This window comes from Heterocephalus glaber, unplaced genomic scaffold, assembly GCF_053883595.1.
Source record: "Heterocephalus glaber isolate CG9 unplaced genomic scaffold, H.glaber_assembly_v1.0 deba00001561, whole genome shotgun sequence".
NCBI classification, from domain to species: Eukaryota; Metazoa; Chordata; class Mammalia; order Rodentia; family Bathyergidae; genus Heterocephalus; species Heterocephalus glaber.
In genome coordinates, this window is record NW_028258349.1 from 14,537,252 (window position 1) to 14,559,118 (window position 21,867).

Here is a 21,867-nt window from a genome sequence, read left to right on the forward strand (position 1 = left end):
TCCCCAAGGGGGAAACAATACATGAGCTGTGAGTCCTGATCTATGATATCAGGGCCCAAACACAGGAGATCTCAACAGGGCATTAATTAATTTAATTTGGGATTGTGGATGGAAAATGGGGGCTACCTGAACTTGGATGGGAAAAATTATTTGCCCCTTTTGCTTGTATTACCTTTAAACTTAAGAGTCCTCAAAATGTGGTCTCGAAAACCTATGGATCGCCCAAGACTTTTTCCAGGGTTAACAAGGTCAATACTGGTCTCTAAGAATATTAAGATGCGTTTGTTCTTTTGACCCCCAAAGGCTCTGGAACCCAAACTGACCTCATCACCAATGGCTAATGGAGCGTATCTGTGAGTATTCTTAAAAACACCTCCCTTTCATTTTCCTACATGGTAAATAGTGAGACATAATCCACATATACAAAAAACTCATACTTTTTCCATCAACCCATTTTTTTTTTTTGGTACCAGAGATTGAACTCAGGTCCTTGAGCTTTCAAGGCAGGTAACTGAACCACTGAGCTAAATCCCCGGCCCAAAAACTCAAACATTTTAAGAGTGCAACGTTTAAGAACTCCTCCTGTAATTGAAATTTAGCACAGCCTTCTATTATGAGAAGCCCAACAGACCACGGGATATCAGCAGCCGTGTCACAAGGAGAAATCACAGATGTTTTCAAATCTTCATGACAATCATTATTCTTTTGTACCGGGCACCAGACTCCAGCTTAATGCATTAATAAGGAGCATATGTATTACTGTACCACATATTTGTTTTAAAAATATCTGTCTGAATGTAGTTCAATAGCAGGTGTTTCTTTTGTAATTCTGTGTATTTTATGCATGTAAGAACATGACCCTGGGAAGGGCCTCCCCACCTTACCACAGGTGCCCTCAGCACAAAAATAGTTAAGAACTCTCTATATTGGGAGACTACTAGAAAAAAGTAAAATTATCATGATGGCCACAGTAGTGATGGGTTAAGTGTACTTGAATTTGACTGAGAGCTTTTTGCTGTCTTTTAAGCTGTAGCAGAGACTCTGGAAGGTGGGGAAAATCCACATAGTCCAAAAGGCTCACCTCGAGTCCCTTCCACCCCAGTGCCAATCTCTGACTGGGTGTGCCTTCAACTGGCAGAACCAACAGTTTACAAAGCCAAATCATGTAGTCATTGTATCTGCACACAGGAAGGGGGAGCACATGGAAATCGAGATCCCCAGACCTTTTCTACTGCCCACCTGGGAGCCCCCAAACATATTTAGTGGCAGCCACCTCAACACTGAACAGCTCAGTAGGTTTTGGGGGAAGATTCCCATTTGGCCCCACCCAGCTGCAGGGCAGTTTCTGGAGCCCACAAGTTAATAATAATAAAGATAGCTCCCCTCACTTGAGACCAAGCAGCAGGAAATTTCTTGCCTCGACTCTTGTCATCCTCACCACAGCTCACGGAGCTCTTACGTTTCACAGGTAAGAAAGAGGGATGCGGGGAGACTGAGTAACCCGCCCGGGCCCGCGGGGCCTTCGGTTATTTTGCTTTTGTGTTCTCAGGATGGCCCGGGGTGGGGGGGTGGGGGCTGAGGAGGAGGAGTTTGGGATTAAATTTGCCAGAAGGAAGGAAGAAGGAAGGACTGCCCAGGGATGATGAGGCCGCCCGGTGGAAAGGATGGGAATTCCCCTCACACCTGGGGCTGGGGGCGGGCGCCGGTGTCCGTAGCCTGGGGGCTCAGCAGCTGCGGGCCGGCGAAGTCTTACCTGTCCCGGCGCTCGCTCACCTGGTGTCCCGCGGGGAGGTGGAGGCGGCCGAGCACCCAGCCTCTCTGCGTCCCCCTTCCTGCGCCCCACCCTGGGGAGGGGGGCGGACCGGTGGGCGTGGGGCGCCTGGGACTGGCCCGACCTGTGGGACCCGGGGGCCCGGCTGTCTGGGGAGCCCGTCACCCCGAGGCAGCCTGCCCTTCCGGGATTGGCAGCTGTGGGCGGCGGGAGTCTCGGCGCCTGCAAACATAAATTCTGCGGCGGCTCTCATGGCCGGGACGTGAGCAAGCGAGGCCGGCGTCCCCGACGGTGAGCCGGGGTCCCGAGGGCGCCCCCCCTCCAGCTGCCAGCCTTCCAGCCCCGCAGCACCCCAGCAGGTCTGGGGGGAGCTGGAGACGCGCCCAGAGCCGGCAGGGGGAGAGGGGCGGGCAGCAAGTGCGGGGAGGGGGGTGCACAGCTGGAGCGAGGACAGGACCGGGAAGACTGGGGCAGAAGGCTGGGGTGAGGCTGTCCGGGGAGGGAGGGAGAAGGGGATGGGCCGGCTCCACGCAGCCTGGACTTCAGAGGGATCTGAGGATGTACTGAGGGAACTGGGGGTCACTGCGACCACAGCGGAAGGCTGAGGATGGAATTCAGAGGGATGGGGTCCCTGCCGGCAAGGATGCAATGCTGGGGATCTGGGGAGCAAGGCAGAAGAACCCGGGTCACTAAGAGCAGGATGGAATGCTGGGAATGGCATTGCCAAAGGCAACTCCAGGACCTAGCCCCCAGGCCCCCTTTCCCAAATCTCTTTGTGGGTCAAGGTCAGGGCTGGGGAGCCAGGCCTGTGGGGGCTCAGTTGTAGCTCCACGCCATCCTAGCCAGGCCCTTGAATTACCTGCTTGCTCAGTTTCCTATCTGTGACAGGAGGGTGCCCATCAGGGCAGCCACCACCTCACAGGAATGCGGTGAGCCCGAAGTAATCTATGCAAAGTGCTCACACACGCTGGCCTCACCACCCTCCCTGTCATCTTCTCCCTCCAGCAGCTGGACAACCACTCCCCCTGAAGATCTCCCCACCCCATCTACAGACAGACAGACAGCAGACAGCACTGCCCAACTCCCTCCACTCCACCCTTCCCAGGGAACCTGGACTCTGATCCACTCCACAGCCCTGCCCTCCCCCTCTCTGCCCCCCACCTTTGCCCTACCATGCACCCTCTTTCTGGCTGCTGTCTGCTCCTGCTTTTCTCCGTGGCAGTCCAGGCAGCCCTGGAGAATCCCAGCGCTGTCCCAGAGCACGTCCATCTGTCCTATCCAGGTGAGTGTCTGTGACCCCTCTCGAGGCCTCCCCTGAGGAGGCTCCATGATGGTTCATTGGTTGGGGGCTCAGGAACCCTACAGTGATTGCTGTGGAACCCCAGGCTGGCTGCCAGTCTGTTCTTCCTGAGCCTCAGTTGTCTGCTTCTGTGAAATGGGGTTACACAGTCATGTGTCTATGTGGAAAGTATGATGAGCTCTCTCTGGCTCCAAAGGGGACTGCTGTTGTGCTTGTTTATCGTGTCACTGTTGGGTCTGGGAGAGCTGGCGTGTTAGTGTGCAGTTGGCCCGAAAATCAGCTGTGGAAGAAACCAGGGAATGAAAGAGGACGGAGCTCCATCCCTCCGCTCCTCCTCCCTGAAGGCTGCCTCTTCCATCTTCGTGAAGAGGTGGGGAGCACCGAGTAAAGGCCTGGGCTCTGCACCCTCTATGTCTGGGTTGCCTGGGCTCGAATCCCAGCTTTGCTGCTTACCTGCTGTGTGACCTCAGCCGAGTGAGCTCACCTCTCTGGCCTCAGACTCCTCATCCGGACAATGGGGTTACCGGAGCATGACCTCGGAGTGAGGAGCCCATGAGTCACCACCCACACAGTGGCAGGGCTGAGGTTGGTGCACAGCAGAGATTCTCACAGCTTTTGTCTCAGAACCCTTCCCACAGTTATCAGGACTGCGAAGAGACGGTTTCTGGAGATATCTGCCAGTACTGACCATGGTAGAAGCGAAAACAAAGACTCCAAAATATGTATTAAATCACTTAAAATGCATAATAAGAAATCCCTTCTGGATGGATGTAAATGACATTTTATTGTTTTGTTTTGTTTTGAGTCGGGATCCAGGCAGCAATCTTCCTGCCTCAGCCTCCCAAGTAGCTGGGAAAACAGCTATGCACCACTGTGCCCAGCTTACCGTAAATACCATTTTAAATTTAAAAATAACTCTACTTTGCCAAAGAAGAAAGTAAAGATTGTGGCATTACTTACATCTTTATAGATCTCTTTGGTGTCTGAATAGACAACTGGATTCTCCCCCGATTTGCTTACATTCTATTGTGTTAAGTTGCTTTGGATAATGTAGGTGAAGAAAATCTTGACTCACACAGATACATAGCTGAAGCAGGGAGGAAGACTTTAATGCTCCAGATAATTTGACACTACACCAAAACTCAATGTACAGTTTTTTCGAGCTTTTTATTTTGAACTAATTTTTACTTCCAAAGATGGTAAGGGGCCCCGCTTCCATAGTATAATCTCCATCTGTCTTCCCCTGGTGGACATCTCTTTTCTAACCATGGTACCAAAGTCAAAGCTAAGAAATTAACGTGGATAGCAAGTTATTAAGAAAATTTCAAATTTTACCAACTTTTTTGCTAATGTCTTTATTCTAATTTAGAAGGCTGTGTTGTGTTTAGTGTCTGGTCTCTTCTCTCCATGACTGTAATCCCTTGGTTCTCATGTCCTTGACATTTTTTTGAGGTGGAGATCTCGCTATGTGGCCCAGACTGGCCTCAAATTCCTGGGCACAAGCAGTTCTCTTGCCTTGGTTTCCTGAGTAATGGGTACTACAGGTGTGCACCATCACAAACGACCCCTTGACACTTTTAAAGACAGTAGTTTTGTGTTTCGGTTGTTGTTGTTTTTGGAGTACTGGGGATTTAATCCAGAAACTTTGCACTGAGCTACATTGCCAACCCTTTTTTGTTTTGAGACAAAGTCTTACTAAGTTGCCCAGGCTGAGCTCCAATTTGTGATCCTCCTGCCTCAGCCTCCCACAGTGCTGAGCTTACAGCACTGCTTAAGAAGGTAATTTCTGAAAGTCCAGTTGCAGTGGAAATCAGGACCACGTGAATGAAGTGGTGTGGCATTTGCTGGCCAGGTCATGCTGGACATGTGCTTTGCTTGGGGATCTCTGCACCAGGGTGAGACAGTGAACCCCAACTCTGGCGCTGCTGTAGAGACTTGTGACACCACAGCTGTTCCTCTGGGGCCTTCACAGTAATTCACAGCAGATATCCTCATCCTGCTTGCTTCCCACAGACAGCTCATTTAACCTCATTTTAAGCCATGGGTACTATGGTTCACCCATTTTACAAAACAGTAAACTGAGGCTCACAGAGGTGAGGAATCTTGCCTCAAGTCACATAACCTGGAAATTGAATGCAGGCAGAGCCCACGATTGCTGTTTTAAAGCTTTTAATTTCATACCAACGTTCTTTTCTTTTATGGAGCAGTCACAACATCTATCTATCTATCTATCTATCTATCTATCTATCTATCTATCTATCTATTTATTTATTTAGAGGGGTGAAATAATGAGGGAAAAATGGCTCTGCAGAGCAAACTTGGACTGAACAAAAGAATGGATAAAAACCAAAATAAAAGTACACCCCAGTCCAGAAGATGCATAGTGGGCCATCATGGAGGGTCACGATAGCATTTATACTTTCAATGAATTTATTTTGAATGTAATATTAAACATTGTACTTAGGATTTTTAATCTGCACCTTGATTAGTGTGTAGTTTTGTTTAATTGAAACACCATTCTGTGGGCCTCTGTGGGGTACATTATGAGAATCAGTACAGGTACACAATGGGTAAGAATCAAATCAGGATAATCAGAATTTTCATCTCTTTAAATGTTTATTGTTTTTACATGTGGAGGATTTGTGTCAGTTTTAGAACCAAGAGAAGAGTTCCAAAAATACTATAGAGAATTCTTATCTCTTCCTCACTCAGTGTCTCTTAATGTTAGCACCTTACATAACTGTGTTATGACCACTAAAACCAGAAATCCATCCGAGTGCAGTGCTGTGCACCTGTTGCCCCAGCTATGGAGGAGACTGAGGTGGGAGAATTGCCTAAGCCTAGGAGTTAAAGCCACCCTGAGCAACATAGTGAGATCTGTCCAAAAACCACGAGGAAATCAATATGGAGTATTATTGATTAAACTACAGACCTCATTCATGTTTTACCAGTATTTCCAATAACATCTGCTTTTTGTTTTTATTTCATTTTATTTTATGCCCTGGAGATTGAATTGAGAGCCTTTGCACTGAGCTACATTGCCAGCCCTTTTGTGTTTTGAGACAAGATCTTACTAAGTTGCCCAGGCTGAGCCCAAACTTGGGATCCTCCTGTCTCAGCCTTTTCTTTTGCGGGATCCAATCCAGGGTCTTGTGTTGCATTTAGTGGCTGTGTCCCCTTAGTGTCCTCTACCCTGTCACTTTGAACTCTTTATCTTTTGTGATCTTGTTATTTTTGAGTACTGATGGCTTATTATGTAAAATATTCCTCATTTGGGGTTTGCTGAACTTCACTGGGATTTTCCAATATTGTCTCATGACTGGAATTAAGTTCCGTATTTTGGGGTGCGATTGTGTGGTTCTCAGTGGTGACACCAGAGGTTCTCTGGGGTGGATGTGGCTTGTTATTGCTACAGGTGGTATGAACCTTGACTGGCTGGCTCAGGAGATGCCTGCTGGGTTTCTCCATTATGAAGTTATTGTTCTTTCCTTTGTGGTTAATAAATAGCCAGAGGGAGATTGCTCAAGACTGAGTAAATCCTGCTTCTCCAACCAATGTTCACCCACTAATTTTTGTATATAATTATTGTAGACAAGAGTGGATCCCATCTACAATAATTAGTAGTGTGGTATTTGTCTAATTGTGATGTTTTAATTTTCTCGTTCCCTTTCATATAATTCCCTCTTTCCATCTAATTAAAATTGTAATATAAGGAAGAGCTGTCCTTCCTTATTCCATCTATTTAATTATTCAATTACTAATTTATATCATGGACTCATGGCTATTTCCTTTATTCCATGGGCAAAAATCCAATACTGTTGTTATTTATTCTGCTGCTCATGCAGCCCCAGATTTGATCTCTTGGAATTTCTTCAGATTGGCTTCCATATTCTTTCAGCAACCACACATCATTTTGGAGCACTCCCACACTTTCTGACACCATAAATTATATTCTGCCCTAGCCCTAGAATCACTTATGTCTCCACTTAGTCTGAGTTCCTTCCATTGGAGAATGGGTCGTTTTCTTATTTTTTGAGACAGGGTCTTGCTGTGTAGTTCAGGCTGGCCTTGAACTCACTATGTACCCCAGGCTGGCCTCGAACTCACGGCAATCCTCCTGCCTCAGCATCCCAAGTGCTGGAATTACAGACGTGTGTCACCACACCTGGCTGAATGGGTCTTTAGAAACCAAGATCTGAGCACTCAGTAAGCTCTTTGCTAGTGGAATGACAATTGCTGCTGGTTCTTCTCAGCGCACAGACCAAGGCAATCTGCACATGTCCTAGCGTGCAGGTCCACACATCTGTATTCCTGTACCCACACATCTGTGTGGTATTAAATACTATGCGGTCACGTTGATACCTCTGACAACCCTAGTGGTTTATGTTAGCCTTCCACTTTCCTTGTTTTTCTTTCTTTATTAGTATACGTTTATGATGCATATTAATTGTTTGTCTTGGGGAATTGGTACATATCCTCTTGATCATTTTTACTCCCTTCTCTTTCCTCCTTTGAAACCTTTCTTCAACCCTGAGAAACCTGTTGCCCTCTCTGATACACTCACTCCCTTGTTCAGTTCCCTGTGTGTACAGCTTCTGAGCCGTCAGCCCACGTCCCCGCGAGGAGCATAACACAATGATCACAGCGCGGACGGACGCACAGTGCTTTGTGTGCTTAGGCCTCACAGTGCCCAGCAAGGACTCTGTTTCCCACAGTGACCTGTCTTCCTCACTCCCTTCACTTCAGGGTGCTTGTGTTATTCATTTTTAATACAGTTGGTCCCTGTGCTCGTGTTTATATTCCATTTTGGGTGCCTTCTCTGTCCCGGGTGGTTTTTTTTTTTTTTCTTTTTTGGAGTGTGTAAGGAAATTCAAATGTAACTATAATTCTGGGAGCCTGAATTAATGGAGATTTCCTCTGAGAAATGTCGCCTCATCACAGCCATCTATCCTATTCCACCATCTTCTTACCCCATTTCCCCACACATGACCTGCACGTAATCCATCTGTTTCCTTCCTGGTGTATCGTTTTGCAGAAATGAGCATTCACCTGAATATTTCCTTTTCCCCTTCCCTTCCCTTTCCTTCTCTTCCCTTCTCTTCCTTTCCCTTCCCCTCCCTTCCCTTCTCTCTCTCTCTCCTCAGGATTACATCCTTTTCACTGAGCTGCACTCATAGCCCTTTTAAAAATTTTGAGACAAGGTCTTGCTAACACACTGAATTGCCCAGGCTGGACTCAAACTTGCATACTCATGCCTCAGGGATCCATATTTTCTTATATTTCCTTACGTTAAGGGTAGCACTTTGCTGGCACCTCCCCTCAATATTGGGGGTGGAACCCAGAGTCTTTTGCATGTCAAGTTGCACTGAGCTACATCCCCACCCCCACCCCCTTATTTGAGACAGGGTTTTGCTAAATTTCTCAGGCTGGGCTTGAGTTTGTGACCCTCCTGCCTCAGCCTCCTAGAGGACTGAGATTACTGTGTGCACCATCCCCAGACACTTAGCTTTCTTTTGATTTAACAATATGTCCTGGAAATCAGTGTAGCAATTCCTAGACCTGTCTTCATTCATTTTTAAATCCTTGCATGGATGGTGTTTACTCACTTTGCTATCTTTGGGCATTTAGGTTGTTCCCAGAATTTTGCAATTACAATCAGTGCTTCTATGAATATCTTTGCCCATCTGCATTTTCATATTGCTAGAGAAAGCACTCAGCCCTTAACATTATATACCATGTAGTTTTTTGTTTCTGGTACTGAGGATTGAACCCAGGGCTTTCACCCTGAGCTGGATCACCAGCCCCATTTTTATTTTTTATTTTGAGACAGGGTCTTGCCCAGTCTGTGCTCCCACTTGTGATTCTCCTCCCTTCACCTCCCAGAGTACTGGGGTTCTAGGCGTGCACCGCCACATCTGACAACATGTGGTATTTTTTAGGGCTGTGGTTGTTAACCATAAGAATGTGAAGCTATCTCCTAAAACTCTGGACTTGCATTATCTATCTGCAGAGTATGTGCTCCTGGGATAGAAAGAAACCACCATGTGAAGATTTACTCTGGAAGTCGATAGGTTTGGTGGCACTGAGCCAGTGTCCCGCCTGGCGCCTGGCACCAGAGCTGCAGGATGACTGTCCTTTTACACAGTGTGGGTTCTACAGTCTGCTCATGCTCTAGACTTCTTGCCACCTGTGTCCCTGCTGATATTCCCTAGCTGGCCTCCAGGCACCTGCGCTGGCATCCCTTGAATGATATCATGTGTGTGCAGTGTTGGCACAAGGCTTGCACACAGTAAAGGGCAGTGACAATGACATCTGCTCACCCATGTAACCCGACTGTAGTAGGCATCATGCTTTTCTTACAGGCAGCTCTGGGGATCCACTGGGAATTGGTTCCAGGACCCTGTGAGGGTACCGAAGCCTGCACATGCCTGAGTCCCTTATATAAAATGGCACAGTATCTGCTTATGACACATGCACACCCTCCTCGGTACTTTAATGATCTCCAGGTTACCTATGATACCTAGTACAATGTAAATGGTATGTAAGTAGTTGTTATACTGTGTGGTTTTTGTTTTCTGTTGTTGCAGTACTGGGGATTGAACCCAGGGCATTCAGAATGAGCTACATCCCCAGCCCTTTTTTATTTATTATGAGACTAGATCTCACTAAGTAGCTAAATTGCCCAGGCTGGGCTCATATTTGGGATCTTCCTGCCTCAGCCTCCCAGAATGCTGGGATTATAGTAGGCATAGGTCACCACATTTGGCTTATACTGTGCTTTTTTTTTTCTCCCCCCGGGACTGTGAACGGAACTCAGGACCTTGCACTTGCCATACAGGAACGGCGCCACTGAGCTACATCCCTGGCTATACTGTGCTTTTCTAAGGACCAAAGATAAGAAAAAAATGTCTATACACATGCAGTACAGATACAATTATTTTTCTGATTACTTTTGGTCCACAAGGATTGGAACCCAAAGACACAAAGGGTTGATTATATACTTACTCATCTAACTTCATTATAACTTTCGAGACTAGATGATATAATTATTCCATTTTACAGATAAGAAAACTGAGGCTTGGGAGGTCAAGTAACTAAGAAAGCACAGCTTGGAAATGGAGATGCTGGGATTGAATGTGGGCAGCTCCGGAACTTTCGTCCTTAGCTACTAAGTGTCCAAGACATGTCACTGTCACTGGCCCCTTGCCCAGCCCCTCCCTGTCCCTTTGTCCCCAGGTGAGCCAGGCTCCATGACCGTGACCTGGACCACGTGGGTCCCGGCCCGCTCAGAAGTGCAGTTTGGGATGCAGCTGTCTGGGCCGCTGCCCCTCCGGGCGCAGGGCACCCTCACCACCTTCGTGGACGGGGGCATCCTTCGGCGCAAGCTCTACATCCACCGGGTGACGCTGCGGAAGCTGCTGCCCGGGGTCCAGTATGGTGAGCACCGAGCCCCAGGGCTTCCTGGGCGGAGCCTCCAGCTGGGCTGGTCCATCAGGGCGGGGGGGGGGCTGGTAAGGGTCGACCACTACCAATTCCCCCCAGCAAGGGAAGAGAAGGTGCACGGGGACTGGAAGGGGGGTGGGGTCTGGGTGCCTTCTGCCCTCCACCGACTGTGACCTCTCTTCTTCCTTAGTTTATCGCTGTGGCAGTGCCCAGGGCTGGAGCCGTCGGTTCCGCTTCAGAGCCCTGAAGAACGGGGTTCACTGGAGCCCCCGACTGGCTGTGTTTGGGGACATGGGGGCTGACAACGCGAAGGCTCTCCCTCGACTGCGCAGGGACACCCAGCAGGGCATGTACGATGCCATTCTCCATGTGGGTGAGGCATCGGCTCCCGTGCACAGGACGCGTGGGGCTCCGAGCCAGGACAGGGGCCTGCGGGGGCCGCCTCAGGGACAGGAGATAAGACTGAGCAGAGATGGGCTCTCTGGTTGCCCAGACTGCTGGAGGGAATCCCAGCTCCCAAGCCAGAGCTATGGCACAGGCCTGTAATCTCAGCACTCTGGGAGGCTGAGGCACCAGCATTGCGAGGTCAAGCCCAGCCTGGAAAACCTAGTGACTTACAGAAACCCTGTCTCAATAAAAAATAACAAGGGCTGGAATGTAGCTCAGTGAGAAGGCCCTAGGCTCTATCCCCAGTATCAAAAACAAACGAACAAAAACAAAGCCTCCTCCAGCCCTTCTAGCTGTGAGCACTGATTTCCACTGTGTATCACTACTCTTGTTATTGTTAAAGGTAAGGTTAGTCAGAGGTCACAGGACTGTGGTGATGACCAAATAAGTTAATACGACGTGTTGTGCTACTTATCCATTAGTTGCTACTGTTATTGCTGTCATTGTTACTTGAGAGGTTAATGAATGGGGTACGGGAGATGAGGAGCCTGTGAGGAATCAGGCTCCCTGGGTTTGATTCCTAGATCTTCACCAGCTCTGTGACCCCTGGGCCTCAGTTTCCCCCTCTGGGATGGGAGTAATATAACGCCCTCCTCTGAGGGCACTTTGAAGATGTAGGTGATGGTGCAGGTAACATCTTTGGAGCTGTGCCTGGTACAGAAGCAGCACCAAGCTGCGTGTTGTGGAGGGTCTGGGAGGGGATGTGAGGCAGATAGAGACTGAGACTGGGCTGAGCAGAGCGGGGCAGACAGCACCGCCTGAGTGGTCCAGTGCCAGAGGCTCAGAGCACATGTGGATGGTGTGAGGTAGGGATTGGAGGAGGCGATGGCTCTCGCCCGTGAGCCACCAGGTCCCTCTATGCTGGTGAAAGCAGAGCTGGCTCTGGGCCTCACTCTCTCCCTGTCCCCCGCCCCCAGGAGACTTTGCCTACAACATGGATCAGGACAATGCCCGTGTCGGGGACAGGTTCATGCAGCTCATCGAGCCCGTGGCCGCCAGCCTGCCGTATATGACTTGCCCTGGGAATCACGAGCAGCGCTAGTGAGGACCAGGGCCGAAGGGTGGGCAGAGGCCGGATCCGTGCAGCATCTCGCCTGAGTCTCTCCTGCTGCAGTGTCTCTTTGCGGCAGCCAGAGGAGAAGCGAGGGGTGGCCTGGGAGCTGGGCTCCCAGGGACAGTGAGGAGGCAGAGCAGGGCTGCAGAATCCAGGCCTTCACCCCCACTCTTCTCTTCCTGTTTGCAGCAACTTCTCTAACTACAAGGCTCGCTTCAGCATGCCAGGGAACAACGAAGGGCTGTGGTACAGGTAATCTGAGGGCGCTGGCCTTGCTCCCCTGAAGGGTGGGAGCTGCAAAGGAGACCCCATCTCTGACCCCTACCCCATCTCTGACCCCTCCAGCTGGGATCTGGGTCCGGCCCACATCATCTCCTTTTCCACCGAGGTCTACTTCTTTCTCCACTATGGCCGCCACCTGGTTCACAGACAGTTTCGCTGGCTGGAAAGTGACCTCCAGGTATGCTGGGTGGAGGTCCCATTCCGCCCCACATCTCTGTTCCCCACCACGGCCCCTCACTCCGGGCCCTTCCCTCTAGAAAGCCAATAGGAACCGGGCAGCGAGGCCGTGGATCATTACCATGGGTCACCGGCCCATGTACTGTTCCAATGCCGACCTGGATGACTGCACAAAGTACGAGAGCAAGGTGAGGACCCCACCCCAGGGCACTGAAAGCCAGGGCTGGGGGGTCAGCATGAGTCAGCCTCACCTCCTGGCTCCTCCCACCAGGTCCGCAGAGGCCTAGGGGGCAAGTATGGGCTCGAGGACCTCTTCTACAAGCACGGTGAGTGACCGGGGGAGCCTCCGGCCCTGCACTCTGCCCCATTGCCCCCCATTCGGGACCTGACCCCCACTTTCTGTGTCCCAGGGGTGGATCTGGAGGTGTGGGCTCATGAGCATTCCTACGAACGACTGTGGCCCATTTACAACTACCAGGTGAGGTGAGGAGGGTGGGGTCCGTGCGGTCCACATCAGTGTGGCCTGGCGGGACGTGCTCACTCCCTTGCTCCCTGCTCAGGTATTTAATGGCAGCCTGCACCAGCCCTACACCCACCCTCGAGGTCCTGTGCACATCATCACTGGGTCTGCAGTAAGCAAGGGGGACTGGGAGGGCCACCCTTTGCTCCTCCCCTCCGGCTCCTGAGGACAGACCTTGTACCAGCCTGGGTACCTTTATACAGTGGGCCTCACCTACCCCTCGGCCCGAAGCTGGTACTGCTGGTAGTGTGGCCATCTGACAGAGGTTCCAACAGGAATCACTGTTTACTCAAAGCCACCATAGTCACTAGAGCTCCTTTTTCATTACATGTCCTGGGGGAGCCAGGCACAATGGTGCACACCTGCAATCCCAGCTACACAAGAGGATGAGGCAGGAGGATTGCAAGTTCAAGACCAGCTTGGAAAAAAAAAAAAAAGAGCAGCTTGGGCAACTTAGCAGGGCACTGTCCCCCCCGCTCCCCCCAAATAAATAAATAAATAAATAAATAAATAAATTTTAAAAAGGGAGGGCTGGGGGCTATAGCTCAGAGGGAGGCTTGGGTTCAATCCTCAGTACGGGGATAGAGGAATCTCGGGGAAAATACTTTGAGACCATCTAAAAGTGTTATAATGAGGGTTTTTTTTATTCTCTTCATTCTTCCCAAATTTATTAATTGGGATCTTCCCATTAGGAAGAGTTATCTCTCTGTCCCATTCATTTAGTTGTTTAATTCATTATTTATGTCAGTATGGACTCAGGAGTAATTTGTGGTATCCTGTGGCTTATCGTCCCATCCTCTTGTTATTTATTTGGATGCTGAAACTGCTCCAGCTCTGGCCTTGGGGAGCTCCCTCATGTTGGCTCCTGTCCCCTTCTGTCCCTGTCATCCTCCCTTCCCTTCCTTCCTTACTGCACTCCAAAGCCCCCCAGGTCGTCTTATGTTTTTCCTGCTTGGTTCTGGATTCAGCTTCTCCAAGGAGAGAGAGCTTTTTTTTAAAAAGTCTGAAGATCAAAGTGAGAATCACTCACAATCAAAACTCAAACAGCCAGTAGGCAGGCGGTGAGCAGCCCTTCTTAGTCCTTCCCTGAGCTGCTGTGTCTCTTGGCTGGTATTTAATAACCTTTTTTTGTTTTGTTTTGCTTTGTTTTTTTGTGGTACCAGGGATCGAACTTGGGTCCTTGCGTTTGCGAGGCAGGCGATGGAACCACTGAGCTAAATCCCTGGCCCCTCTTGGCTGGTATTTAAAAATGTTTTCTGTATATACAGAAATAATGAGCCATTGTTTAGATGGAGAGGTGTTAACTGATCGCCCACTTTGCAAACATGACTTGGATCGGCTTCATACCCCATTGTGCTCACCCTTGGTGCCTGACGGGATCACTTGGGAGCTTTCAAAACTCCACATCCGGCCCCGTCCCAGACCAAAGCCAACAGTCTCTGAGGGTGGGACCCTGGTATCAGACATACCTGTGTGGCCACCACCTGGAGCAGCAACCTGACAGCCCGTAGTGGCCCCTCGGCCTCCTTCTCGGTCTCTGATCTCTCTCCTCACCTTTCTCAGTGTGGATTGGGGTTTTCCTTCAGTTCAAATTCTGAAGTTATTTTAGACTTACAGAAAAGCTGCAGAAATAACACAAAGATGTTCCCTATGCCCTTCACCAAAATTTCTCAAATTTAAACATTTAAACACATTTGTTTTCACCTCTTTCCCTCTCCATTTTATTCATATTTTTAGATCCAATCAAGAGTAAATTGTAAAAAAAAAAAAAAGTAAATTGTAAACATGATGTCCTTTACCCCTCTGTATTTCTTCCAAAAAAAGAAGACTCACATATCACTGGGAAATAATGATCAAATTCAAGTAGTTCACATTGATAATACACTATTATCTAATCTACAGACCTTATTCAAACTAGCCAAGCCTCCCATTAATGTCCTGTAAATCAAACCAAAGATTTTTTTTCCCCTAGCCCGGAGCTAGTCCAGGATTAATGCTGTATTTAGGTATTTTATCTCTTTTGCTTTCTTTAATCAAGCAATTTCTCACTGTCTGTTTCTCATGACCTTGACAACTTCGAAGAAGAGCTTGTTGCCAAGTCATCTTATAGAATGAATGTCCCTCAGTCCGGGTCTGTCTGATGTTTGCTTGTGACTGGACTGAAGTTGCACATTTCTGGTTACAAAAGTGAACCCGTGTCCTTGGTGTGTCCATCCAGGAGACTTAGGACACCTCTTGAACTTCTTGGAGTTTGCTGTTTCCCAGCTCCAAGTCTACCATTGGATCTGACCCAGTGCTGACAGTGTGGAACTGGGTTGCTTGGGTAAGGCAGCCAGGCCTTCCCACCATGAAGCTACTCTTGTTTCCTTTGTAATTCATCAGTAATTCACAAGAACTGGAGATGCACTTTGAAACTATGCAAATGTGCTGTTATTTCTCAAATTGTCCCCACTGCTCTTGTCACCTGTGGATGAAACCCTTGGTAAGCCTCATTCACTTGTTACAATCCCAGGTGAAAAGTGGTGACTTTTTTTTCATTTTGGTAGTGCTCAGGATGGAACCCAGGGCCTTCCCACTGAGTTAATTCCCAGCCCTTTTCATTTCTTCCCCCCAACCCCATACCAGGGATCAAACTGAGGACCTTGTGCTTGCAAGGCAGGCATGGTGTCACTGAGCTAAATCCTCAGCCTTTTTCATTCTTATGTTAGAGACAGGGTCTTCCTAAATTGCCCAGGCTGTGATCCTCCTGCCTCAGCCTCCCAGAGTGAGGATTGTAGGTATGCACCACTGTGGCCAGCTGAATTTGTCTTTCTGGGGGGCAGCAGGGTCCCAGCCTGGGAGGTCATTTCTGTTTACTTTGGGTCCCCCATCCGCTCCACTGCTGGGTGTGACTAAGTCTCCCCACAGGGCTGTGAGGAGCGTCTGACCCCCTTTGTCATCAGGCCGAGGCCCTGGAGTGCCGTGCGCGTTAAGGAGTACGGGTACACTCGGATGCACATCCTCAACGGCACCCACATCCACATCCAGCAAGTGTCCGATGACCAGGTCAGTGGGGGCATCCTGGGGCACCTGACTGTGCAGCCAGGCCCAGAATGAGCTGGAGCTGAGTGGCCTAAGCCTTCTTGGAAGCAATCATAAATAATAAATAAACAATAAAACCTGGGACTCTAGAGTTAGAAACCCCAGGTTCAGATCCTGCCTCTAGTACCTACCTGAACTGCATGACTGTGAGCAACTTATGCAACCTGTTTGAGCCTCAGTTTTTCCATCTATAAAATGGGGGTGATGATAATTTTTTTTTTTTTTTTGATACCAGGGATTGAACTCAGGACCTTGTGCTTGCTAGGCAGGCAGCAGAACCACTAAGCTAAATCCCTGGCCTGGGATGATGATAATTTTTACCTTGCAGAATTATACATTGAATTATACATGTGTTGGATGACTTATGAAGTGTGATCAAAAATATGGTGAATGGGGCCAGGGATTTAGCTCAGTAGTTCCGCTGCCTGCCTCTTGCAAGCCCAAGGACCCCAGTTGGATCCCCGGTACCAAAAAAAAAAATGGTGAATGTTTAGTATTTTTTGTTTTGTTTTGTTTCTTTTTTTTTTTTTTTTGGTACTGGGGATCGAACTCGGGTCCTTGTGCTTGCAAAGCAGGTGGCGGAACAACTGAGCTAAATCCCCGGCCCTTGTTTCTTGTTTTTAATGTATTACAATAAAAGATACATTGCCATTAATTAATTCCTCTAAAAATACTCCTTTGCTTTGAACACACTTATCCCATCGTTCTTTTTATTGTTCTTTTTTTGGCTTTTTGAGACAGAGTCTCACCCTGTAGTTCAGGCTGGCCTTGAACTCACTATGTAGCCCAGGCTGACCTTGAACTTGCAGCAGTCCTCCTGCCTCAGCCTCTCAAGTGCCGGGATCATAGGTGTGCACCACCAAACCTGGCTATCCCATCATTCTTACCACTTTCTAAAGCATAACTATCTTTAATTGCATTGTTGGAGCTGCCTGAATTCCTAAATCTATTCACAAACTTTACCTTTCTTGGTCATTTTGACTGTGGGGCAGGGCCAGAAGTCACATGAATACCAGATTGAGTAAACAAGGTGGATGAGGACACAACATAATATTTTTATGAGCCTCCCTTCCTGCTGGATGACACACGGCAGCAGCATTCACTGTATTTTTAATCACACCTTGTTAAGACATGAAAGTCTTCCAGAGCTGCTTACAAAAGTGGCAAGAATGATGGGACAAGTGTCTTTGAAGAGAGGGGGAGGATTTTGAGGGGATTCATGGCAATGTGTCTTTTAGTATATGTGCTGCCGAGGTGAGTACAGCAATGTGTCTTTTACTGTAATTTTTTTTTTTTTGAGACAGAGTCTCAAACTCACTAGGTAGCCCAGGCTGGCCTTGAACTCATGGCAATCCTCCTGCCTCAGCTTCCCATGTGCTGGGATTACAGGCATGTGCCGCCATACGGAGCTTGTAATGTTTTTTTTATTTAAACATGCACTGTGCTTTTGGACCACCCCCATGTATAAGGCATGGTTGGAACAGTGTGGAAGCGCTAGGTTCAGCAGTTCTTTCTCCTGGCAGGTAGAGGAGGAAGAAGGTGGGTGGTGGGAGGCAAGCAGAGGCCAGACAATATGACACGTGTTAGGTGGAGCCCCATAGTGAATGGCTCACTCTTCTTTGTGGTTTTTAAAATAATGAGAAAGTGATGATTTATTGAGTGCCTGCTGTGTACCAGGCACTAGCGAGAGGCTCTGTTCTGTAGCACTTGAGTCACCACAACAATCTCCTGGGGAGGAATTTCACAGGGGAGGGAACTGTTGCTCAGAGAAGGGAAATCATTTTGCCAAGGCCACACAGCTGGAGGCTGGCAGAGCTGGGATCTGAGCCTGAAGACCCCATTTCCAGTGCAGACCACTACCATTTATGGAGACTCACATCATGCCCAGCCTTCCATCCTTCTGTCCCCACCATGGCCTGTTCTGCTCCATGGTCCTCTCCTCTCCCCATTGTGTGCAACACAGAGCTTGGGCTCAGAGAATTGCGTGCTTAAGGCCACAGACAGTTTCTGTGCTGGAACCCAAGCCAAGATGTGTGCTTTTTTTGATGATAGCCCACACTCAGCAGTGTCACTATGTACTGGGCTCCCCTGTAAGCCCTGGATACATATTATCTCATTTAATTCCCACAGCAACTATCATTATCATCTCCACTCTTCAGCTAAGGAAAACTGAGGCTCAGAGAGGTATAGGGACTTGCCCAAGGTCATACAGCTCATCAGAGGCAGAGATAGGATTTGAACCCAGGTCACTTAGGCCCAGAATCTGGGCTTTCGGGCCTCACTGCCTCCCTTGTTTTTATTTCTCACAGGATGGAAAGATTGTGGACGATTTCTGGTTGGTGAGGCCTCTGCATGGCCGGATGATGTATCTCTAGGGACGCGGGTTTCTCTAATCAGGACCAAGCCTTGCCACCTTGGCTGGAGTGACTGGACCATTGGCCCTGGCCTGGGTGGGGAGTCAGGGAGGGCCCGCTCCCTGCTCTCTAGAGGCCTCATGAGGGGTGCATGCAGCCTGAGGGAGGGCAGCTCTCTCCTCCAGACACATGGGAGTCCTAGCTGGCTGTGGAGGGAGGGTAGGTATGTAGGTATGCACCCTCCTGCCTACCACCGACTGGGCAGGGTACCCATGTGCCTCGGAATAAAGAGGCTTGCAGCCCTGTGCACTTACACATCTGCCAGCCATGCCCCTGAGCCACCTCCCCGCACCTGGTGCCCACCCAGTGAGGGGCATCACCAGCCCCAAGTCAGCAGGGTGGGCACAGCTGTCATGCCATCACTTCCCAGCAGGTGGTGTCGGCGGCCTTTTCTTCCTGTCCGGGCCCTCTGTCACTCAAGCCTGGCTCCTGCCTCCCTGGCCCAGAAAGAGCTACCCAGTATCCCTTTGTGCCTCAGTTTCCCAGCCAGTGCTCTCTTCTGTGGGAAGAAGGGAGATAAAGAGGGGACATATTAACATTTCCGAATCCTGACTGAGGAACTGATGGGTCTCAGGAGCTCACAGACCTGTCAATTTCTTCCCTCTTTTCTTCCTTCCTTTGTTTCCTTCTCTTCCTCTTTTTATTTATTCAACCATTATTTATTGAGCATCTGCTATGTGCTGGGCCCTGTTCTCAGTTGTAGGAAGACAGCCCTGAACAAGACAGCTCTCTGCCCTTGTGGTGGACATTGGAACCAGGGAAGTGGACAGGAAACACTATAAATAAGGTTACAGACTGATGAATGTTCAGAAAAGGGAGGGAAGAGAGATGGGGAGGGGGACAGTGTCAGGGAGACCTCACTGAGAGGTGACATTTGATCTCAAGGAGATGAGGGAGGAGACAGGTGGGCTGACACCTGAGGGAAGAGCATTCAAGGCAGAGGAAGAGCTGTGCAAAGGCCCTGACACAGAGACAGGCCTGCCCTGTTAGGATATTGGCTAGGAGGCCAATGCAGCAGGAGCAAAGGGACTGGGGGGTGAGGACAAGGAGGTGACGGATCATGTGGAACCTTGTGGGCCACAGTGAGGGATTTAGGTGGAGCCACAGAGTGGCCCCCCAAGCTGATGAAGAATGCGATCCGACTCCAGCAGGCTTCTGGCTCCTTAGGGCTTTGGGCTGCTGGCAATGGGTTCCCAGCCCTGCAGGACAACCTCACAGCCTGTCCTGCTTTGTGCTGAGTAATTTCAGGCTCTTCCAGTCTTAATCTCAGCACCTTACTCTGCCCGCCCGAGGCTTACCAGCCTTCAGGGAATTTCTGGAAAGCATCAAGCCTGGTCACTGTGGAGCCACAGGCCAAATCCCCAGTGGCCCCCCTCAAGCCTCCCTGGTGACCTCAGCTAAAACAGGCTCCCTCACAATCTGCGCCCCCTGCTTTCAATTCATAGTGCCCTCTCTGATTTCATTTATGTGCTGTCCATCTTCCTCCTGCACTGGAGGTCTGTGACCAGGGACTTTTTGTTCATATCTGAGTCTGTCACTTCCACCAGCACCTCCCAGGCCCCTTATCAGGCCAGGATGGTGGCTCACTGGAGGGCTGGCCCGGCATCTTGTAGGTAGACACTTTATAAGTATTTGTTACCTAGTTACAGGTCAGCCTTGGGCCGGGCTCTGGCCAGGCGACACTGGGGACACCAGGCCACCCAACCCAGGTGACCCACAGTGAGGGGATGCCACGGAGGGACAGACCAGGGCTGTGAGGTCCTAAACTGGAGAGTCACTGCAGGACCGTTGCCCCCAGGTGGGGCGGGGGACAGGACAGGGTGGAGTCTACAGAACACAAAGGCCTCCCAGCTCTGCTCCACCCCAGGGCAGGTCACCAGCCCACTCCCAGCGGGAACCCATTTCCTCATCTGTAACATAAGAATGATAATGCTTTGCGCATTGTCTCAGGATTAAATGACATCAGAAGGCTTGCTGTCCGTCTTTGTCTCTTTTTCTCTCATGCCCCCAGCCAATCAGCTGGTAAACTCTGTGCTAGGCTTTAAAGTCCACCCGGAACTGCTCTGCCTCGCCCTCCTAAAGCTTGACACCCCCTTGTCCAGCCACCCCAGCTTGGTCCCCTGCTCCCTCCCTGCGTGACAGCCTGCTCCCCGTGCTCAGCCTGCTCAGAGCCTCTCTGTGGCCACAGAACCCCCTCCACCTCCCCACCCTCATCCCTCACTCCCTCCTGCACCCCATGCTCAGCCGCACCAGCCCCTGTATCTGGCACCCCCTACCCCTTGTACCAACCAAGCCCTCCACCCCTCCAGGACATTGGTCCCAGGTATCCTCCTGGCTCCCTTCCTCAGGTCTTTGCTCAGTGTCACCTTCTCTGTGTAGCCTTCCTCATAAGCTAGTTTGAAACAGCCCCAGGCTCAGGATGTAGCTCAGTGGCAGAGCACCTGTCTCATTTGTGGGAGGCCCTGGATTCCATGCCCAGCACTGCAAAATCCTAGCCTGTAATCCTAGTGCTCTGGGAGGCTGAGGCAGGATCCCAAGTTTGAGCCCAGTATGGGTAATTTAGTGATTTAGGGAGACCCTGTCTCAGAATAAAAATTAGAAAGGGCTAGGGTGTAGCTCAGTGTGAAGGCCCTGGTTCAACCCATAATACCAGAGAGAGAGAGAGAGAGAGAGAGAGAGAGAAGCAGTCCACAGTACCTCCCATCCCTCTTCCCTGACTTTTTTTTTTTTTCTAGAACACTTAGATCTTGGGACCCACTGTGCAGACACAGGTTTAATGTGTTTATTTAGTCTTTGTCTCCTCCATCAGAACGGGAGCTCCCCAGCCATAAGGGGGTCTTTACAGATAGCTTCTGGTGGCCCAGTCATCACACACCAGGGGCTGGGGGAGGAAGTGATAGATGTGGCCACAATGCTGAGGAGGCAAGGGCCCTAGCACTGAGGGTGCGCACTGCAAAGAAAAGGAATGACAGTGATTTAGGTGAATCAGATAAAGGCCGGGCCCTCGGGAGCTCCCATAGCTGAGTGGGAGGGAGGGAAGCATGCAGGAGCGATTGCCACACCTGCTCTGAGTGTGCACAGCCTGAGGCCCAGAGGCTCCTGGGAGGCAGCGCTGAGAGAGGCTGCTGGAGGCCACGCTGAAAAACCAGAATCCTGTCATGTGACGTGGGTGGGCAAGACCTGTTTTTCCTGCCTGCTGAAATGAACATGGGCATAAAGTCATCTATCCATTGCATTTTCCCCCATTTTAAAAGGAGAAAGATTTATACAATCTGAAGAGAAACCCGAGTTTTTTCCCCATTTAAAAAAAATAAACTTTTATGTTTTAGAATAGTTTTACAGAAAAATTGCAGAGTAGAGTCCCCACAAGGCCCACTG

General features: G+C 49.7%; 1 protein-coding gene across 1 annotated transcript; it reads left to right on the forward strand.

Moving 5' to 3' along the window:
- The first annotated feature begins 1,931 nt into the window (after window positions 1-1,931).
- Acp7 (acid phosphatase 7, tartrate resistant (putative)) lies at window positions 1,932-20,461 on the forward strand. Its single transcript, XM_021239770.2, has 13 exons — window positions 1,932-2,062; window positions 2,777-3,053; window positions 10,308-10,508; window positions 10,705-10,887; window positions 11,879-12,002; window positions 12,205-12,267; window positions 12,361-12,475; window positions 12,555-12,662; window positions 12,746-12,800; window positions 12,885-12,952; window positions 13,035-13,106; window positions 15,902-16,039; window positions 18,385-20,461. The coding sequence occupies exons 2-13, from the start codon at window positions 2,945-2,947 to the stop codon at window positions 18,448-18,450; spliced, it is 1,302 nt and encodes a 433-aa protein (XP_021095429.1). The 5' UTR covers window positions 1,932-2,062; window positions 2,777-2,944; the 3' UTR covers window positions 18,451-20,461.
- Window positions 20,462-21,867: the final 1,406 nt, after the last annotated feature.

Coding starts and splice junctions, on each gene's coding strand:
- Acp7 (XM_021239770.2), top strand. CDS start 2,945: ATGCACCCTCTTTCTGGCTGCTGTCTGCTCCTGCTTTTCTCCGTGGCA. Junction 12,663..12,745: donor GCACAAAGTACGAGAGCAAG/GTGAGGACCCCA, acceptor TCCTCCCACCAG/GTCCGCAGAGGCCTAGGGGG. Junction 16,040..18,384: donor AGCAAGTGTCCGATGACCAG/GTCAGTGGGGGC, acceptor TATTTCTCACAG/GATGGAAAGATTGTGGACGA.